General features: G+C 36.4%; 1 protein-coding gene across 2 annotated transcripts in view; it reads right to left on the bottom strand.

The window, feature by feature from the left end:
- Window positions 1-1,269: 1,269 nt before the first annotated feature.
- The window catches only part of LOC124166111 (3-phosphoinositide-dependent protein kinase 1), a 34,300-nt gene continuing 15,123 nt past the window's right edge, over window positions 1,270-20,446 (bottom strand). For both annotated transcript variants that reach the window (XM_046543758.1, XM_046543760.1), the window contains exons 7-12: window positions 18,603-18,804; window positions 13,154-13,250; window positions 12,294-12,485; window positions 9,068-9,394; window positions 8,338-8,490; window positions 1,270-4,632 (exon numbers count right to left, since the gene is read on the bottom strand). In XM_046543758.1, coding sequence (XP_046399714.1) covers window positions 4,483-4,632; window positions 8,338-8,490; window positions 9,068-9,394; window positions 12,294-12,485; window positions 13,154-13,250; window positions 18,603-18,804 — 1,121 coding nt within the window. In that variant the 3' untranslated portion in view covers window positions 1,270-4,482. The remainder of the gene's footprint in view (window positions 4,633-8,337; window positions 8,491-9,067; window positions 9,395-12,293; window positions 12,486-13,153; window positions 13,251-18,602; window positions 18,805-20,446) is intronic.

The raw sequence follows: 20,446 nt of genomic DNA, 5'->3' as shown, positions 1-20,446 counted from the left end.
CCAATTTAAACATCATTCCTCCCACTTTCACTCCAGCTTCCAACTCGTCCCACGCTTCTCTTACCATCTCCTCAGTGATTATGTAGCAGCGATAGAGGACACCTCAGCGATAGAGGGCCTTGCCTCACACCTTGGCCAATGCTTGCCCACCCGGCATATACGTCCTGGTCATATTCTAAGTTCTGTTCCACGAGCGACCTCATTATTGCAATTGCATCACAAGTTGACTTCCCTTTCCTAAAATCAAACTGATCTTCGCCCAAATACTCGTTTTCTCTCCCCTCCATTCGTCTGTTCAATATCCTCAGTACCACTTTCGCCGCAAGCGATATTAGGCTGATAGTCCTATAATCTCCGCATTCCAGAGCTTTCTTCTTTTGCGGTAGCGGTATTAAAACAGTCTTCACAAAATCCTTCGGCCAATTCCACAGGCCATTTTCCTTTCCAAAATTGAGAAGAATCCAGGGTTTCATATATGCCACATCAGTCATTTACCACATACCTGTTTGGAATCACATCGGCTCTAACAGGGGTGATTAATATGATAGCCTGAGCCGTCACATAATAACTCACACACCCATTTTGCACTTCTTTCATCATTTTCATTGTGGTAGGTAGTTAATATGCATCATAGAGATGAATTATTGTCAGCACAGTGACTCTGCCATAATATTACATTGAAGGAGTTTAATTGTGCCCTCATTGAAGGTGAAGCCTTTTGTATTTAAATTCTTAAATCACTGCAATCTTCAATCACTGGCAATATCAAGGACTTCCAAGGAGGTCAAGCTTAACAACCAGCTCCTTAATACTGTCTACGTCCTTAAAGTAATGAAGTCCAATTGTTGGTTAGGCTGTTCCTAAAAAAGGGCAGTAAACAGTAAAAAAAATTCAAGCTTAATTGGCAGGTAAGTCTCAATTGCTTTTAGATAGCATAAACAAATTATTTAAAGTGTGGTTTTATGAGTGCAGTTTGAGGTTTGTGTGAAAATATTAGGGGCTATAGTGTATTTTTAAACAAACCTGATATCTAAAATATAAAGAATTTTCATTCCTGCCTTTGATAAGGAATTATAATTCAAAGCTTAAATGTGACAGAATCCAAAAGTAGGTTTAAGGATTAGATTTGTGCTAAGGTGAGCAGGCATGAGTAGATGAAATCACTAATTGCTCATTCACTAATGGAAACAAGAGAATGGTATCCACTCTTAGATTTTCAGACCATAATAATAATAATAATCATTCAAGGAATCAAATAAAAAGCTGGCATTGAGAAGAAAATCATGTTTAATAACACCTCAGAGAATATCCTATAAATAATAACTTATGATTTTAGTAACAGATCAAAGCAGGCAAAGTGCCTGCATAATTTATACAGTTCACACAAGGTTAACAGCTATGAGGGAGAATGCAGCATTATTGCATGGAAGGAAAGGGCCAGAGAAGTGGTGGTTTGGAGCAGCCACACGACTCAGAGCCAGTCTTAAGATAACATGTACTCAGCATAACACCAACATACACAAAATGCCTTATGTTCTACAATGGATGCACTCTTTGTATGATAACCTTTTAATAAAAGATATGAATTACAGAAAATCCCTTTCCTCCCACACCAATGGCTTTCAAACAGCCCCCCAATGTGAACTGAAGTCTCTTGAGCCACAATTACTATTGTAATACTGTCCAATCTTTGAAGCTTGGCAAGCTTTCATGCAATTTTCTACAGAGTAGAGGGGTTGAAGAATAAAGGGCGCACATCACAATCGAACTACTCAAAGTAAAATAAATGGCCATTTGGTAATTTTAGTTACATTTCTTTCTTTCCGTGAAAGAATACGTACCATAAATCTGTGTCAAAATATTAAAAACAACCAACAAGGCCAACGTATACCAGATATCACTCATACTCATGTTTTTCATATCGAAACATTTCATATAAAAATGCATGGGTGAGGCACTCAAGCAAAATCATTGAGGACATTTCTCATGAGAATTACGAGAATTTAAAACAATGACATATGTAAAACAACAATACAATTAATTGAATAGCAGTATATCACCTTCACCTAAATTTATGATTGACTACAGTATGTATTTGGGTAAAATTTGATTACCCAGTAGTTAACATCTGTAATTGCATGAAAGTGCACATGACGGTGTCATTAGCCAAATCCAACTTTGCACTGGCAGGAAGAAAAGCTAGTTAAAATAACCAAGCACCACAACAACAATAGAACCTACATAAGTAGGTAGTACATCTCCCTTGAATCTTGCTTGCATTTCTTTGCCATGAACTCAAATGAAAGCTTGCCTACACTATAAATGCCAAATGAGACGGGCAATGCTACCATCACAACAAGCTTAAAACATGACATCTTCTAAACATAACAATTTTCTTCAATTCATCCAATTAAGCAATAATTCTATTGATTGCTAACACATATTTTAATATAATCACCCAAGAGTTTAATTAACAGACTAATGAGATGACAAATACAGATGGGATCACCAACACTTTCCATTTTTACAAAACAAAAGAAAGGTGTAAGGCATGTGTACCAACCTTCTTCCTCAATATGAGACTACTATGGATAAGATTACCAAGATTTCTTTCAGGCAATACTCCCATGAAAAACCACAATATTATCCCTCAATCACTAACAAACATTTTAACTGTTTCCTTTTAACCTTAAGACAAGAAAACACATCATCTGCAACACAGAGATGTCTGAAGAAGGCCCCAATACTGAATTTTATTCAACAACTTTCAACGATAAATCCAACTTCTGCTTTCAAAGAGAATGCATATCATGCAATAAGGATTGCTTGCCAATGTTTTACCATAGTGTATTGCTCACATTTTGGTTCTCTTCGATTGTTAATCAATAAATATTACAAATTTTCCTAGTTACACACACATCATCCCAGCACAGCTCTCACTTTGCAGTCTTTTACAGGCTGCATGGGACACCATGCTTTAATAAATTAGTACTATTCATAGGAGTGCTATGACCCCCCTCATGAATCTAGGAAATGCAATGGGGAGGGAAGCAACAGAACTAAAAAAAACTGAGGCTTCAAAGTCTTCCAATACATCCTGTCAAACACCGTTGAAAGCATGGAACACTGGTGCATCATAAAGTTGCTCTAAAACTAGTGCAATGCATACATTCATTCTTTTCAATGATACAATAAATAAGTATTCAATAATATCTCATATTAACACACAATTACCCCTTAAAAAGGTATCTCCTAGCAGTTAGGGTATTAAAATTACTCTTAACAACAAAATATTGACTTGGTCATAATCAAAATGACAAAATAATACTCTGATGTGATCCGCTTTGGATGATTTTGGAAATATTTGGGGAAAATTATAAGGGGGAAGTAATGGTTAAATAGGCCAAAACTTAATACGCCCCTCCACAAAAGAATGCAAGGCAAGCATGATTAAAATGTGTTGCTCCAAACTTCTCACAGGTAATAACACAGCGTAAGTACCACAGAGAGGGAAATACATGCATTTGTAGAGAAATACTTTTAAATATAAATACATACTTAGAAAAAGAGTCATTATATTTGTACACAACGTATTTAGTCTCCCAAGTTTCGGTAGTCTTCAAAGTTTAAGAGATTGTTTTTAAATTAGAAAAAAAAAACATTTTTATAATATTCCTACATGCAGAATTGGAGTGATACAGAGAAAATTCTCAACTATGGTGAGCCTACATTTTTAACAACAGCCATTTCATATTTAATCTATTTTAAAACAACAAAACAGCTCGCCTATAACATAGTTCAATAATAAATAACAGCTGCAGGATTTACATTCCTAAATATAATTCTTAATAAACACATTACAAAAGCATATTCATACATATGCTTCTAAATATTTCCCAATTATGCCACATAAGTGGATAAATCTCATGACCAAAGGAAGAAAGAAGTCAAGGAATATTCCATGGAAATTAAATGTAACATCATCGAAAGAAATAAATAAGTACAAACTCTTTACTACACAATAGTTAGAATAAAACTTTCCACACGGTACACCCCCCAACGGATATACGGAACATAAAATCATGTTTAAAAACTAGCACAGGAGATAAGGCGGTTTCCTAATTCAAGACAACGTATCCCTTATAAGGAAAAATATTCAAGCCAAACTTCCCCAGTTAGTTTTGTGCCATTATCCTGTCCCTGTGAGATTAAGCTGGTGGTGTTTGGAGAAATGACTAGAAAATATATTCAAGATATAAGATGGAATTTGTGATGGATGCTCAACAGTTAGCAAACATGATGAACAATGAAGTCCCAAGAAATATTAAAAGGCCACAATAAGTATGACATGGTGCACAAGTGAAATATTGCACTGAACAAGATGGGCAGAAGTGAATCAGGTAAATGGATAGTTCATCATCATGAGGGTTCTATGATGCATGAGGGGGGTCATGAGTATTAAACACTTAAGAAAGGCCTTAGTTAGGAAGCGCCAGAAGACGAGGGGTTACTACTCATATCAGAGTTGACAGGAGGCAAAATTCCATAGGTATACGTCCACATGTCCTGTATTGCTTGGCACCACTCCAAAGCATATCCTTCAGGATCCTCAAGGTAATACGTCCGATTGGGCTGAAAAAAAAACAGAGATAGCATTAAAAAGTTTCTCCAACAGGAAAATCAAAGAAAAGGATTCATTCAGCCCACACAGAGCTCACTTGTCTGCAGGGGTAAGAAATGAAGTCAAATGAAACTCAAATTTCATTGATGATGTCTCCATGCTTCTGGGTTTCACTGCGTGGATTTTCTTTGCGTCGACAGTTTCTTCGGTATTCTAACCGGCGTCTTCAGGTCGATGCTTCGGGTTCGACCTGAAGACCCCGGTTGGAATACCGGAGAAACAGTCGACGCAAAGAAAATCCACGCGGTGAAACCCACAAGCATAGAGACATCATCTAGACAATGCCACGGGAAACTACGCATCAACTCACATTAAATCGATGAAAAATTGCCATTTTTGACAAAAAAAGGGGGAAATAACAAAAACTTTTAGTGTAGAAATTTATTTATTAATCTCATTTACCTCCGAAAACAGCACAATGAGGCCTAAACATTGGGGGCTTCAACAACAATTAACAAGAGACTATCACACACACACCCATGCCCCGGATAGGGGCAACCTATAGACGTGGGACTTAAAACACGACCTTTGGTATAGAAGGGTAGGACTAATCCCCACTGCTGTAGCCAACAAATATTCCATTTAATTTAATTATATTAATAATATATGTATTTTTAAAGATTTCTGAAACTATAATAGAAGATACCTTACGTTAGCAAAAAGAAGTTTCTTTCAAAGAAAAGTTCATTTCTATTTTAGAATGCTTGAGTGAATTTAACCAATATGGAGGTGCTGAGTAAGAATATAGTTTCAACAAGGAGCCCCTCCCATTTGGTTCCACAATCACGCATGATAAAATGGCTTAAAAATGTTTCTATGAATATTTAGCTAAAATTATTTTAACGCATTTCATGTTACTGAATTAGTACAGTAAGCATTTCATGATCAATCAGATTCACCTTATTACTATCTCACTTGATTGGTCTTCACTAAAAAGATAAAAAAAATTCAGGGGAAAATACAAATTATTACTGTAAAACAAATATGACCTTGATTAAATCACACCAAAATAGATTAGACATGATCATCAACAGTATCAGCATATGAGATATGCCAACAGTTGGTCGTTGGCATATGTTGGTTGGTTGGTAGTTACTAGTCTCACTAAAACTGTAGATCATGCAATAAATTACTGATTTCATATTCACTACCAATGAAGAAAACTCGCACTGTGGCTCAATGACTACATTATTCTTTCACAAAAGGTATGATACAATACTAGAGATGGGTCGGTTCCCGTACCCAGTCCTAGGCCTGTGGAACCAGTATCGAGAACCCATCGCATAAAGTTGGTACTTTGGAACTGGCTCGGAACGGTGGCGAGTATTTGAATTTGGCGCCCAAAGGCAAAATAGTGTGCAGCGTGTTCAAGGGCAAAAAGTGAAAAAAAAAGATTAAAAAATGCGTACATTACTTTCCCATTGCATGGCGTCCACTTTTTTTCTTTTGAGAGTTCCTCGGTAACATGCACATTTAAGATTTCGTCAGTTTGCAGCTCTTTGCCAAAATTGTAACATTTCTGTAGCCGCGGTCGCTTTCAAATGAGCTTTTTGCCTGCCGCCGTCGACGGCATGGCACCATTCTTAAGTACAAGGTTCTTTCAACTTACCATAGGTCTCTATGTCTAACGAATTGAATCGCACCTTTGACGGCATGGCGCCCATTTCAATCCAGCCCAGGGATCGCTGTCTACGACATGAAATACAGACAATGCTACATTGAGGCAGCTTTCAGATGATACAACTTTTTGCCAGTCGCCGTTCGTGTGAAATCAGGTGGCTTTAAGACGAGATGAGTCTCTGCAATTCCGCATGCTGGGCTGTGAATGGTGGCTGGCGGAAAATCCTTGCATATGGAAGTGGTTTTACGATTGAATCATGTACATATACAATAAAACTCCGACATTCGAGCAAGATGCGTTCCTAGAGCTTATTCGTAAGTTGATAAAACCACAGAGGAGAACCTCTATAAATAAACCTAGGTAAAGCATAGAAAAGTGTGGTTATCCTGAAGAATGCTACACTGCATTACAATAGGGTAGTTTCCTATTATTTTTTTACTGCCTAAAAAGAAAGATCATCCTGTAGTACACATTTCACGCTCTTAGATTTTTAAATGATGATATCTATTTTTCCCAATTAAATGAAAAGTGAAAATTTTCAAGTGCGCGTGACGGCTATGTATGAATGCTGGGAAAAGCCCATTTGACGTCATTCTGGTTCTCGCTGCCACTGTGTAAGGTGACCTTGGGGGGAGGATATGTGTGCCGCTGCAATGCAGGCTGCTAGCAGGTAGCCGAGTACCCAGCTAGCACCAATCTAGGTCCCTGTGACGTCACGTGGAGTGGCATCGCATGGGCGGCAATCTGGCCTTTTTCAAATGAGGTTAAAATTGACCATTAACATTTGTCTAAACTGGGGTTTCTAAAACCAAATAATTTTTATATAATGTATGCACCAATTTTGGGTAACGAATCGCAATCAATGCCTTTCGTTTTCTTCGATGAAGGAAACTACCCTATTTTGCATTAGCTCACAGCAGCTCAGTTTATCTACGGTGTAATGTTTTAATTAATTTTCCACTTCTCTTACTTAACAAATGATTTTTATAACACTTTATAAAGAAATTTTACAATTTAAAACTCGTGAGCATAAACAACATCAACAAGCCGCCATGACTATTACAATCCCATTTGTACTATCCGTACTACCACTCACTGAACCACTGCCATAAACTGCACCAGTGGGGATCTTGAGTTCTGCCGTATCCCTTTCCTCCGGTCTCTTTCTCTCTCGTAGACGCCTGCTTTTTCTATGCGTCTTTTCTTCTTTCTGCCGATCTTGAATTCTGCCGTATTTCTTCCTCCGGTCTCTCAATACGCCACTACTTTAATTTTTCTCCCAATCTTTTATAACACGTCTATCCCTTCCTTCTCTCCATACACGACTCCCCTCCTCCTTCTCTCCGCGTCCCTCACTACCATTCTTAGTTTTAAATTATTTACAAACAACATGGTGGCTTGTTTACATTATGTTACAACGGTGTCGCTGTCCTGGTATGCTGAGCAGTTTATTATTGAGGTTATAAGAACTGTACTGTTTTCAGTGAACATTTCATTTTTGAAATCAAAACCTGGAGAGAGAACCACGGGCTGCCTGATGTAATGTGACATATTGGCCGATCATGCATTCTTTAACAACGTGGTATTTAAACTTTTTTACTAGGCAAATAAAATTATGGAGACGATCTTAAGTTTTTTACAGAGCTTTCCTGCTAATTTACATCTTTAGCGAAATTATTTGCATTCACTTCTCACTGTTGTTCATTTAAATTTGCCATCAATTCAGATAATAAGAGTTCATCCTTGGCACCGAGAATCGAGACCCGATTGGGGAGAACTGAACCGGTTCAGGGAACAAAAAAATTTAAGAACCGACTCATCTTTATACAATACTATTCAGAAATGTTTAACATAGTAATCTGCACATCTCCCATGTAACCAGCCTTCAATTACACCTCACTTGATAGGTTAGAATTATTATCATACACATAGCTACATAATGATCCATTGAATTCTAGGTAAAAATCACTGACATAACAAAAATACTAGATCACACATTAAAGAGCACTAGTAATTAAACTTGCTATATACTTACTGTGTGAACGAAGAATATTTTAAAATTTTTGGGCTCCACCTTAAGTTCCTGAGACCATGGTATTTCCCCTTTTAACACCATAGCCACTGGATCGACATAAAATAAGTGAGGGCCTAAAGTCAGCATGAACATTCTTCTTCTTGCAAAGAGACCCTGAAAGATATAAGGAAAGCTATAAAAAAGCCTTTAACAGGAACCAAAAGGTACTCATTACCAATGAAGCACAGCGGCATGGTTTTCATTTGAATTAAAATTGACGCTTTTTTTCAATATGCTGGTGATAATGAACACAACTTTTTGCAAAAATAACACTATGTAAGGCTTTCGTTACTTATCTCTGAATTACTATTTACTAGCCCTCAATTTAACAATATTTTTAAACAAAAATGATATGCTGAGAATCTAAGAGAAATAAAGTTTCGTTCCTTTCCTCATCAGCAGATATTAAACTTTAAAGTGATATGAAACAATAATTCTTTTTAACTCTTTCTTCAACTGATGAAAGATAAGACATATAAGACTCATAAGTGAATGCCTTCATTCGTGTACATCGGTGACATAAGTGATGTTATTTCGGATTCACACGACATGTTTTTCATTCAATTTTTTAGACAATTTTTTAGAGTCATAAGAGACTTAATAAAACATAACCTATCGGTATGCACTAAATTGCTAATATACCAAAATGTCTCCTTTTAGTTAACATATTAAAAAAATAATTAATGATTACCTTCCTCTTGTCCAGCAAGCCTTGCTTGACGATTAGTTTTCCTTCCACAAAAGGATGCCATTTGGCCTCACACAACTGTGCCTCCATCTTTCTTCGACGTCTCGCCTCAACGTCCTCAACGGTTTCTTTTGGAAGTCCCCACAACAATTCACCGATTCCCGTTCTCCCACTGACGATACCAGCAGTACTCTTCTTCTTCACTGGGGTCACAGGGGGTGGGGATGTAGCTACAGGTACAGTTGCCACAGGTGTTGCATCCTGAAGGTCTAAACCTAAAAGCCTTGTCAGCTGACGGTCATCCAGCCCAGGCTCAAGGTTGTCAGGAACCTGCATTATCAATGTAAACATCCCATGAGATATTTAACAAATGAGGAGTCAATATAATTTCCCTAATCTTCACAGTTCGAGAGCACTTCAACTATTGAAAAGGGGTACATCAATCCCTTTGTGGGAAACTAAATAGTGGGAATTGAAGTTTTTAAGCTTCATATTATTAAGTGATTTCTGATACATTACAAAGGCATAATAATATGTAGATATGCTGGATTTTTTTAAGAAAGGAAATACACAGTGAACTTTTAATGCAGAATTTGTAGGGATTTCCACATGGCAAAAGGGTGACACACTCCGTAAGCTAGAAAATGTCACATACATCAGATATCTTAAGCCAAAAGTGTATTGCATTAATTATATCAACATGCCACATAAGTGGTGCCAATTACATGAATCACCAGAATCTATTATAGGCAATAAAAACAAATGATAAGTTAAATTTCAAGGGGACTAAAACAGGTGTTGTTTGGGGTATAGATAAGGGTAAATATTCTAGAGGCTTATAGGTTGCATAACTGACCACCTAATATGGGTTGAGAACCAAAAAAGAATAACAGGTTTCAGTGCATTTAAGTAAAATAATATTTACTATTCATAAAGCTTTTTGGAGATGTTCTCAGACACATAAACCGATTATGGTATACATACGTAGCAATTTTAAGCTAAAATTTTAATTAACTTATTTGGTATTAACATACACTAATTCCATTTTATATGCAATTCACTGGTGAGGCAATAGTATAGTTGTTGAGGGTGGCCCTGTGGGTTCATAAGACATTTCTGACATATATATGATGGATCAGATTTGATTAGAAAGTAACAATTAAATTTCATAATACATAAAATGAATTGCAAGTCAGGCAGTCCATCAACTTCATGCAATTTGCACCCCTGTATATTCCTAGTTGACAAATTTTACTTGCCTTCCTCACGCAATGTGGGCAACAGATGGCAGTGAAGAGGCATTTTTTAATTTTCCACAATAACACATGTTGTCATTCATCATTTTATGCAGCCATCTTGCATGCGTTTGTTATATTTTACCAGATATATAGCATGTTGAACCTTGCAAAAATCACCTCCAGAATTCATAAACCTGAATAGTGTAGAGGTCTGCACAATGGCTTGAAAAGTCAAAAATCTGTGTTAAAATTCCTACACCAGGGGAATTAGGCATTCCCCATTATTATCGTGAATTTCATTGCCGTTAACGCAGCAGGATTATAATACGCACATTTACAGCCAAGTAGACCTTAGCCACTGGAATGAGTTTCACCAGGGTCGCGACTTCTAGGAAGCACATATTACCTTGGGTGTAACATTCCTTGATAGACTGCAAGGGCCTAACGCCTACCACCTTGGTAAATGTTGCCATTGAAATCAAGGAAAATAGACAGAGTAATGGTCTGCTCAGTGACCCATAAAACCCAAACGTCAATGGTTAGATTCCTGGTCCAGGGGAATTTCAACCCATTGCAATAAATGTAAGTCTTGCATGAGTGCTCAGCATTTTTTAGTTACCATTGTTTAATGCGCTCACTTCAAGCAATTTATAAATCATATAGTCATTTTCGTAATTCCAACTTACACAACATCCATGTAATAACTATGATGCAGTGCTATAATATTGTGGTGCTCAGAAATGCATCAATGCATACCATAAGAAATAATCATACAGTACACTCTCATCATTACGAAGTTCACGGGACTCAAAAACTGGAATAAGGAAGTTCGTATGAACGTTTATTTTGGGTATGGTATAGTATTGGAGGAGGCGACCAACAGCTGAGTTCATTTGCGCTATGAGGGATGGGGTAGTTAAGGAAGAGTGGAGAGAAACCCAACGTCGGCATCAGCCTGCTCTTAACGAAAGGCACCAAGGGGACCACCGCTTAATGTCCCAGTAAGAGGACGAAGTGTTGCGCTCGCTATGTCCTATACACAGCATTTATGCAGGAATCGGGTAGTCTATGAAAATTCTCTGTCACCGCCGGGATTTGAACCCGAGCTTGTCGGGTGGGAAGCCAACACTCTAGCCACCACACCAACCTGATCTCCAACGTTTATTTTAGGAATCTTTAGTTCATAAAGCTATGCAAGGCATTAAGAAGTGCGGTTATCCTGCGGAATGCAACACTGCATTACAATTGTGTGTGAACCCACTTTTGTGATGAACCGATCTAGCTGGGCGTGCGACGCAGCCAGAGCCGAAAAAAATCGCTGTCCACGGGAAGGAAGGAAGAACGGGGGAAACGTTGAACAGTTCCTGACTTCATCTCAGATTAAGTGATACTTTGTTCAGATTATGCTCAAAGTGCGAGTTCCTTAACGACACACCGCTTCACATTGACCAACTCGAAAGATGCCAAATTTGAAATTTTGGGCACTTTTCCCATTTTCGTACCTCTGAAACTTCGTAAATAGTATCTTCGTACGAAGAAGACTTACTTTATGTTCAATTTACAAGCGGTAATGAGTGGGTCACCATGACTCCACAAGCATGAAGCTTATCATATGATGTTGCGTGCATTGATCTACTACTGAAAAAAGAACCATAATTGATGTTCTTGCGCACAGTGCACGAGGAGAACTTAAACGTTGCGCAATGGTTACAACGTAACGTAGTGTATATTCACCTAAATGCCGTTCCTTATTCGTGGAACTTCGTAATAAAGTTCTTTTTGTAGCCCGCGGACTCGGGACTGAGATTTGTAATTTTGTTATAATGAAAATTTCGAAATAAAGTTTCTTCTTCTATAGATTTGATAGGCCGTTTCATCGGGACCAATGATTTGCTTCATAATAACGAGGACTTCATAGTAAGGTTGTTCGTAATAACGAGAGTCTACTGTAGTCACTTCACAAAAGAAGAAGACTTAATGGAGATACTCACACTATAGTCACTCCGCATTTCCCCATGTTCTGATGTTTTTGGAAGAAATGGATACATCTTGGGCGGACTGCTACAGTGAAGAGTGTCAAAATTTGTTCCCTCGTAAAACGGATGACTCCTTATTGAATGGTAACCACCATGCTCACCAGTTAGATCATCTTTAGAACCTAACCTCTGCTTTGAATCTATGACCTAAAACAATGCATAAAAAATGAAATTAGTGTATTGAAATAATATCATGGTTAAATCTAAATTTATTCATCAAATAAATCTTAATAAGCACATATATAAATACATCCTTTCAGAACTTAAAATTGAAAAAGATTCCTGGAAGAGTAAGGCTAATGATAAATTCAAATAATTAACGGTTAATGATAGAAAAAATGACACTATTACTTCAAATTAAACAGCACTGGACTATGTTTTTGGAGGTTATAAATATGTTCCAACTGAGAGTACCATTCAAAAACACAAAAAACAAGCTTCTTATCAAGTCAAATATGAATTATAGTGGTTGATACCACTACTTCAAATTTATTTTTATTGTCAACATGCTTACTGTATTCAGTCAAAGAAGCTTAAATAAATAAAGCTTCTCTTGCCACAACAAGGGGTACCAATTCTGGAGAACAGCTGATGACAAGGAAAAAAATTCAAAATTATATTCCCCAGCTCAATCAATTTCATAATTTTACTAGGCTATGTGAAAGAAGCATTTAACTTTTCAAACAGGAAATCATTTTTCTTAAAATCAAATACTTGTTTATTATTGTACAGACATTTCATGGTATATCCACTAAATGAATTTATTTAGGATAGTTGGCAAGGACTACGAAAATTATAGCTTAAAAAATACATACCAACAATTTCTCCACTAAATCCTTGGCCACAGGAGAAAATCCATCAGGATACTCGTATTCCAGCTTTAAGATTTTTTGGAATATTTGGTATTCACTCCTGAAAATTTAAGTGATAAATCTTTTTAACTCTAAGAAAATTTATTTATTGAATAAAATCTGAAATGTCCACAACAATATGGAGCCCTAATGACGAGATCTTAAAACCAAAATAACGCAAAACATAAATAACAAAGAGTATCTGCCTCCATGCTTATTGTCATGTCAGTGCAGTGGCGCCGACTCCATGGGTGTGAGGAAAAAATGTGTCAGGCTTGTCGATTTTTCCCGGAGTGCCCAGATATCGAGATTTGAGTTATCGGGGATCTAAAGTTGATCATATGACTCTTCTAAAATGCTTAAAAAAACTTATAACTCACTACTTATAAAATTTCCTGGGGCAAGATCACTGGTTTGGCCCCCCCCAATATTTTTTGTAAGTCAACATCCCTGTGTCGGTGGCAACTAACAGGACTATTCTGAACCTTGTGGGCGCATTTTTGTGCGGCCGCTATTTCCCTTTTTCAAATTCATCGATTTCGATTCTGCAAATTTCACCATGTTATAATTAGAGGCAAGAATTCGGGGTGAATAAAACTCAAATTTCGTCATTAAAAATCACCCATTTCGGGATAAAAAATGGGATATGGCCCTAAATTTTGGTGTATAAAAAATATTGATTCATCCAAGATTTCTCAGCCGCCATTTGGTGATACCTTGCATTACTATATTGACGGCTGTTCTGGAGAAAATTTATTTTCATTTTAATTTATTTACAACAGTTAATAAAAATATATTTATTTTACTGTTGGAATTTATATGCATGATTTCGTCTATAACATACAGAAAGGGTTACATAGGTATAACGTAGACATAGGGTTACAATATTTGAGGTACATACACTTAAACAAGTAAAGAGAGATGTGAAAGAGAAGAAATACGTAGGTGTGAAAAGATTAGATGATAGGAGAATAGAGTGGAGAGCTGCATCAAACCAATCCTAGGATTGTTGACCAGTGATGATGACACAAAAATATACTATATAATTATTCAATTGAATATTTTGCAGTACAATTAATATCCAACTGTCAAAGATAACATTAGTTCAACATTTTCTGGTGTCAAAGTTGTTCTACGGTCACTTACAATATTTCTATATGCTGAAAATCCACGTTCATGTCCACATTAGACACTGGTACCGACAGTGATTTGACACTTGCATGTATAAACTCAGCATGATCTTTTTTTAAGTTGAGTAATTCTGACATGAGGTCAAATTCAGATCCATAAGAGAGTGCTTTTGTGAGTGCACTTTTAACAGCAGCATGACCCTCAAGAACCACTTGTGAAGATAGAGCTGCCATTAATGGCAGATGCTTTGAGAACCTGATAATATCATTATTTGTAGTGGATACATAGATGTTTCCCTCTGTTACATGCTTGAATTTTGGCCGGCGATGAGGATTTTACGATGAAAAAATGTTCCATAGGTAGAGATTTTGCTACATACGCAACATTTTTGCAAAATAGCCAGTAAAAATTCTTTAAAAATCGCATTATCTTCGCTCAGGATAATATATTTTGCGTTATCCCAAATAATCTTGATATTTCACGCCATTCCACGAAAAAATCGTTTCGCAAAAAATTTGTGCCTCTAGTTATAATACACTGATTTTGAGGGCGTAATATATAGCCTAGGTGAATTCTGTCGTGGGTATGAAAATTATCATACGGTAGTATCGCAAATGATACAAGCCAAGTAATTCAGAAAGTTATTAAAAAATATGTAAGTATTAGTATAATAATAACTAAAATTTATTTCTTTTAATTCTTCCATTGTTACAAAGTGGGCAGCGAAAGCCAATTTGAGATTTTATGACATTACCTCCTGATCCAAGAGCAAGATGCAAATTGATGATCGAAAACAGTTTCGCACATTGCAAGCGACGAGAATCAAACTCGAGTATTTATGATCAAACTTATTGAGCATAAAGATGTATTTAAAGTGGCAATTAAGGGTTGAGGGTACACAATGGAAAGGTTACTCTAAATACATTGACTATGGCATTTTTTTTCACCGTGGCATTCATGCTTAAATACGAATGCGTACACATTCAATTATTAACTATTTATGGGAAAAATTATAGCGAAGTTTGATCCCTAATCAATCTGTTAAATTTGATAATTTATACTCAATATAATTGATCTAACGTAATAGTATTTTTTTCCATTTCTCCGTGCCACTAGAAGGCATGGACCATTGATTTTTATAGCACCCTTTTCTTTTTACACTTGCAGTCTTTCAATTTTCACATTAATTCTGACAGATCAGTATTGGATTATTCGGCATTACTAAGCAAAATAATGGCACAGTAAAGCAAAATAAAAGCATTATTAGATAAATAAGATAGCAGAAGAAAAAAACTCTAATCTTATAGAATTCACACGCTAAAATAAATTACAAATAAAAATACAGAGAGTCCTCGTTTAACGTCATTTACCGTTCCTGAAAAATGTGACGATAAACGAAATGACGTTAATCGAAACATAATATCCCATAAGAAACAATGTAAAAAGTGAATATCGGCTCCTAGACCTCACAATTCCTACGCGAAAAAAATTTAGCTTATCATATCTGGGGCATTTTTTACGATCGGAATGCCAAGCTATGGCATAAATATGAGTTCCTGTCTTCATCGACGACAATAGCGGCACTGACCTATATCCTTCTCCATTTTTGTATCTTCCCGCATTTGCTTTTCGGCTTCGCTATGGTGGTCGCCCAAGCGAGCGTCGCCTGGGCATCATCATCGCTGAATCATCGTCGCAGTTACAGGAACCAAAATTATTGTGAACACGGCGAAAAAAGTGACGACAAAAACTCTGAGTCCTACACGGAAAAATTCCTTGAAATCACTTTTTAGGTTCCTGAAAACCATTATGTCAAGTAAAACCTTGCGCACCTACCTAAGAATTCATTTTTCAGAAATGTTACTAAAACCGTAATCGAAATTAACAATAAACACACCGTTTTACACTTCGTTTAGACTGACTGTATTACCGCCCACAAAATGAACAACTTGCAACGCCCGCCGCTTCGCATTTTTTTCTCGCGCGAAATTTAAAAGCCTTGACGTTATCGCGAAGCGAAGGTGCGATAAATGAATGACGGTCTCAAAATTTCGAAATGACGTTAAACGGGGTGAAGTAGAACGAGGACTCACTGTATTTAAAGTGGCAATTAAGGGTTGAGGGTACACAATGGAAAGGTTACTCTAAATACATTGACTACGGCATTTTTTTTCACTGTGGCATTCATGCTTAAATACGAATGCGTACACATTCAATTATTAACTATTTTGGGAAAAATTATAGCAAAGTTCGATCCCTAATCAATCAGTTAAATTTGATAATTTATACTTAATATAATTGATCTAACGTAATAGTATTTTTTTCCATTTCTCCGTGCCACTAGAAGGCATGGACCATTGATTTTTATAGCACCCTTTTCTTTTTACACTTGCAGTCTTTCACTTTTCACATTAATTCTGACAGATCAGTAGTGGATTATTCGGCATTACTAAGCAAAATAATGGCACAGTAAAGCAAAATAAAAGCATTATTAGGTAAATAAGAAAGCAGAAGAAAAAAACTCTAATCTTATAGAATTCACACGCTAAAATAAATTACACATAAAAATACTTAAATGCCTAAAGAGCACGTTAAATCACACAGTGCTGGATCGGTCTGGGGACGTATGATGGCATGTTAATGATTGCAACGATCCATGCGTTAAAAATAACCCAGTAGAGGATTGTAATCAGAATTACACCACCCAAATGCTGGCATTATTTTCGATGCTTTAATACCCCAAATTCTGCATGGGGTCAGCTATTTTGAGATGGAGAATTGGAGGGGGGGGTCGTAATAATGTGCCCAAACAGCATATTCGTCATTAGAGCGCAACCGCTATCTTTCACAGAATAGCCCACTAAGAGTGCATTAATTTGACTCAAAATTAATTTAATTTCATTAAAAATTTCTTAATATTAAATAAAATGTGCCTAAGGATTCTTTAAAGGCTAATTACAATTCTTCATGGGCATGACTTCCATGATACACTATGCAGGGTCAAATGAAAATCACTGATTTTATGGGTGCCCAGTAATCCTCTATGATATGCGGGTTCTGGAGGTAAAACTGACAGACATTACACATATTCCTCGTCATTTACTGGCGAATGATGTCTTGTAATTGAACTCGTGCTGTCTACCGGGAAAAACCAGGTTGTTTTCGAAACGTCATCATCAATGGAGACTTTCGCTCAGTGGACGGCACCCGTTCAATTACAAGACACATATGCCCTAATTGAATGTTAGAATTAAAAAACAATCATCAGTCTGAAGATTGGGTTGAAGCAGTTCTCCACTCAATTCTCCCATCAACTAATCTTTTCACACCATTGTAATTCTTTTGCTTAACATACTTCATCACCTGCTCTATGCATATCATATACAGCCAACCTCTGCTGTACTTTCCTTCCACCTGTCCTTCAACATTGATGTTCATAAGATTATCGGTTCTCATGATGTGGGAGATTAAATTATCATGTATTCTGCATAAGGTTTTTTGAAACAATTCTCTTCTCTCCATCTCTGCACAGAACTTCTGCATTGCTAAGATAATTTATACACTTGATCATTACAGAAAAGCTGGAAATTGATTGTAATAACTTCACTATTTTATAGGGAATTACTGGAACAGAAGAGTCAGCAATCCCTCCAATATTTCTCCCATGTCACTTCCTGCATGCCAGTTTATCAAAAAAACTAGAGATAGATTGCATTCCAAATTAATGGATTCATTTGAACCTTCAAATCTCTGCCCCATATCTAAATAAGACTAGGAAATCTCTACAGTCACATATTGGTTAGTCAAACAATAGTTTCAGTAAATCATTGACTACACAGAATGCATGACATCAACCGATTCTTCTAATCTTTTTCTCCATTCATAACTAAAAGCAGAAGCTCGTGTCAGTGTGATGGCTGCTCATTCATTAAATAATGTGACACGATTATAATTGAGAAAAATGGCTGGTTTTTTGTGCAAGCTCACACATACAGTGAAACCTCTACTTTACAGACTCCCGCAAAACGAAAAACTCAATTGAAAAATTCCTCCACTTAAAACCTGAATTTTATTCACTCATGTAGGCCACTACTTCAACAAATGCATATATAAAAATATATACATGAATGAAAGAGACATGATTGAATGATCTAGGGAACCACTATGCATGCAGCAAGAAAATGCAGTGTAGGCTGCATGCAATCACAATGGTGTGTAAACCCATGTTTAAAACAATCAGAGCTTCAAATGTGAGGGAGGATTATTATCAGCTTGAACTCACCTTGAACGGAATGGGGGCAACCCAGCTACCATTTGATAAATAAGACATCCGAGTGCCCACAGATCTGAGCATCTGGAAACAGGTTTATCCGTCAGCAATTCGGGGGAAACGTACTGTGCTGTACCAACAAAACTATTTCTTCTCTTCCTGGCCCTGCGAGCTGCTCCGTTCTCTTCATCTACTCCATTGGATGAATCCGTATCTGAAATGAATAAATGCTATCACTCACAAACCAAAACATTTCTGGTAACTGGACACAGAAAATTAAAGGCCATATAAATGCATCCCACTTAAACCTCTAACAGAGCATTACCTTCATATGCAAATTCCACAAATTCTCTCTTAGTTTCATTGTTGCCAATTGCTAATACAGAAATAGGAATTTATTACAATAATGCTAAATCATACCAACAAATACCTCCAATTAGTGATGGGCAAAGTCGATCATTTTAGTGATTCAATCATTTTGACTCGAGTCACATAAGTGATTCAATCAATTGATTCAATCATTATGATCGAAAAGACTCAAAGGAGTCATGATTGAAAAGACTCAAAAGGAATCATGATCGAAAAGACTCAATCAATGGATGTAATAAATCACTTTGAATAATCGAATAAATACTGCCTCATCTGCGAAGAGCATGGGTAACACTGATTGCTATCCATATTATCATTTCATATACTATTTTGATTGTGAATTCCTAGATGAGTATATTAGATTGCTAAAATGAAGGAAGTAGTGTCATGAAAATATTTGGGAAGGCAAAACTGCCACAGTTTCTCAACACTAATAAAATAATTTCTAACTACGTATCTCAAAATATATCACAAAATACACCGCACACTATGCATGAATCTGATCTGCAGGATAATTTTATGAACGGTACAATAAAATGTAACCAGCTTTAACTTATACTTCTTAACGTTCTCCTACAGGAGTCATCTTAATATTTTCCTTTTACGTGTATCGGTGTTATTAATACTGATAACTGCAGGAAAACATTTAAGAAAAAGATTACACAAGTATTCAGTTCTTCATAACATAGTATTTAATTTTCTCACAACTATTTCTGCCCTGACGAAAATAGATCAAGCATCGATCGTTCCAAATTTTGAAACAAACCGGAAACCGGGATGATTGATATGAAACCGGAAGTCGGAGTGATTGATGATTGACTTGTTTAACGAAATGAATCATGAGTCATTTGATTCAGCTAGTGATTCAATCTTTTTGATCGAATCGTTCATGATCGACCCATCACTACCTCCAATACAAACAAAGGGCTAATTATCCATAACAAAGCATTCAGCTTAATGAAATCAATAATCAAAGAATGTATGTATTGACCTGAATAAAATTAAGCGATAAAATGATTAATTGATCTTTGAATATTGTTCCTGTGCCTGGCCACTACATAACAGAGTTCATATTGATGTAACTGGAAGAATATAAATTTATCAATTTTTAAAGATACAGATTTAATCTTTATAAATTAGAACTTATGAGTCTCTTCTCTACTAGGAATATATGAACTAATATTGATGCATCTGCATTATAAGAGAAAATCAGTTTTAAGGTTCTACCAAGTGAAGTAAGAAACTACATATATAGTGTTCCACATCACCCAACTAACTATATGCCTTTCTTTCACTGCTTATGTAAAATAATGAGACCCTCCATTCCATTTGTTGGAATATTAATATTTTCAATTCTTTAAGCGCTCCAGTTACTAATTACTTTGTAAATAATACCAAGCAGTTGGGCAAAAACAAACTGTTTTCACTTATGTTTATGTTATAATTATTATGGATTAAACTACAACGCCAATTTTTCAATTGCTTAT

Source organism: Ischnura elegans, chromosome 9 (genome assembly GCF_921293095.1).
Source record: "Ischnura elegans chromosome 9, ioIscEleg1.1, whole genome shotgun sequence".
Lineage (NCBI taxonomy): Eukaryota > Metazoa > Arthropoda > Insecta > Odonata > Coenagrionidae > Ischnura > Ischnura elegans.
This window is presented reverse-complemented; position numbering and strand designations above follow the sequence as displayed.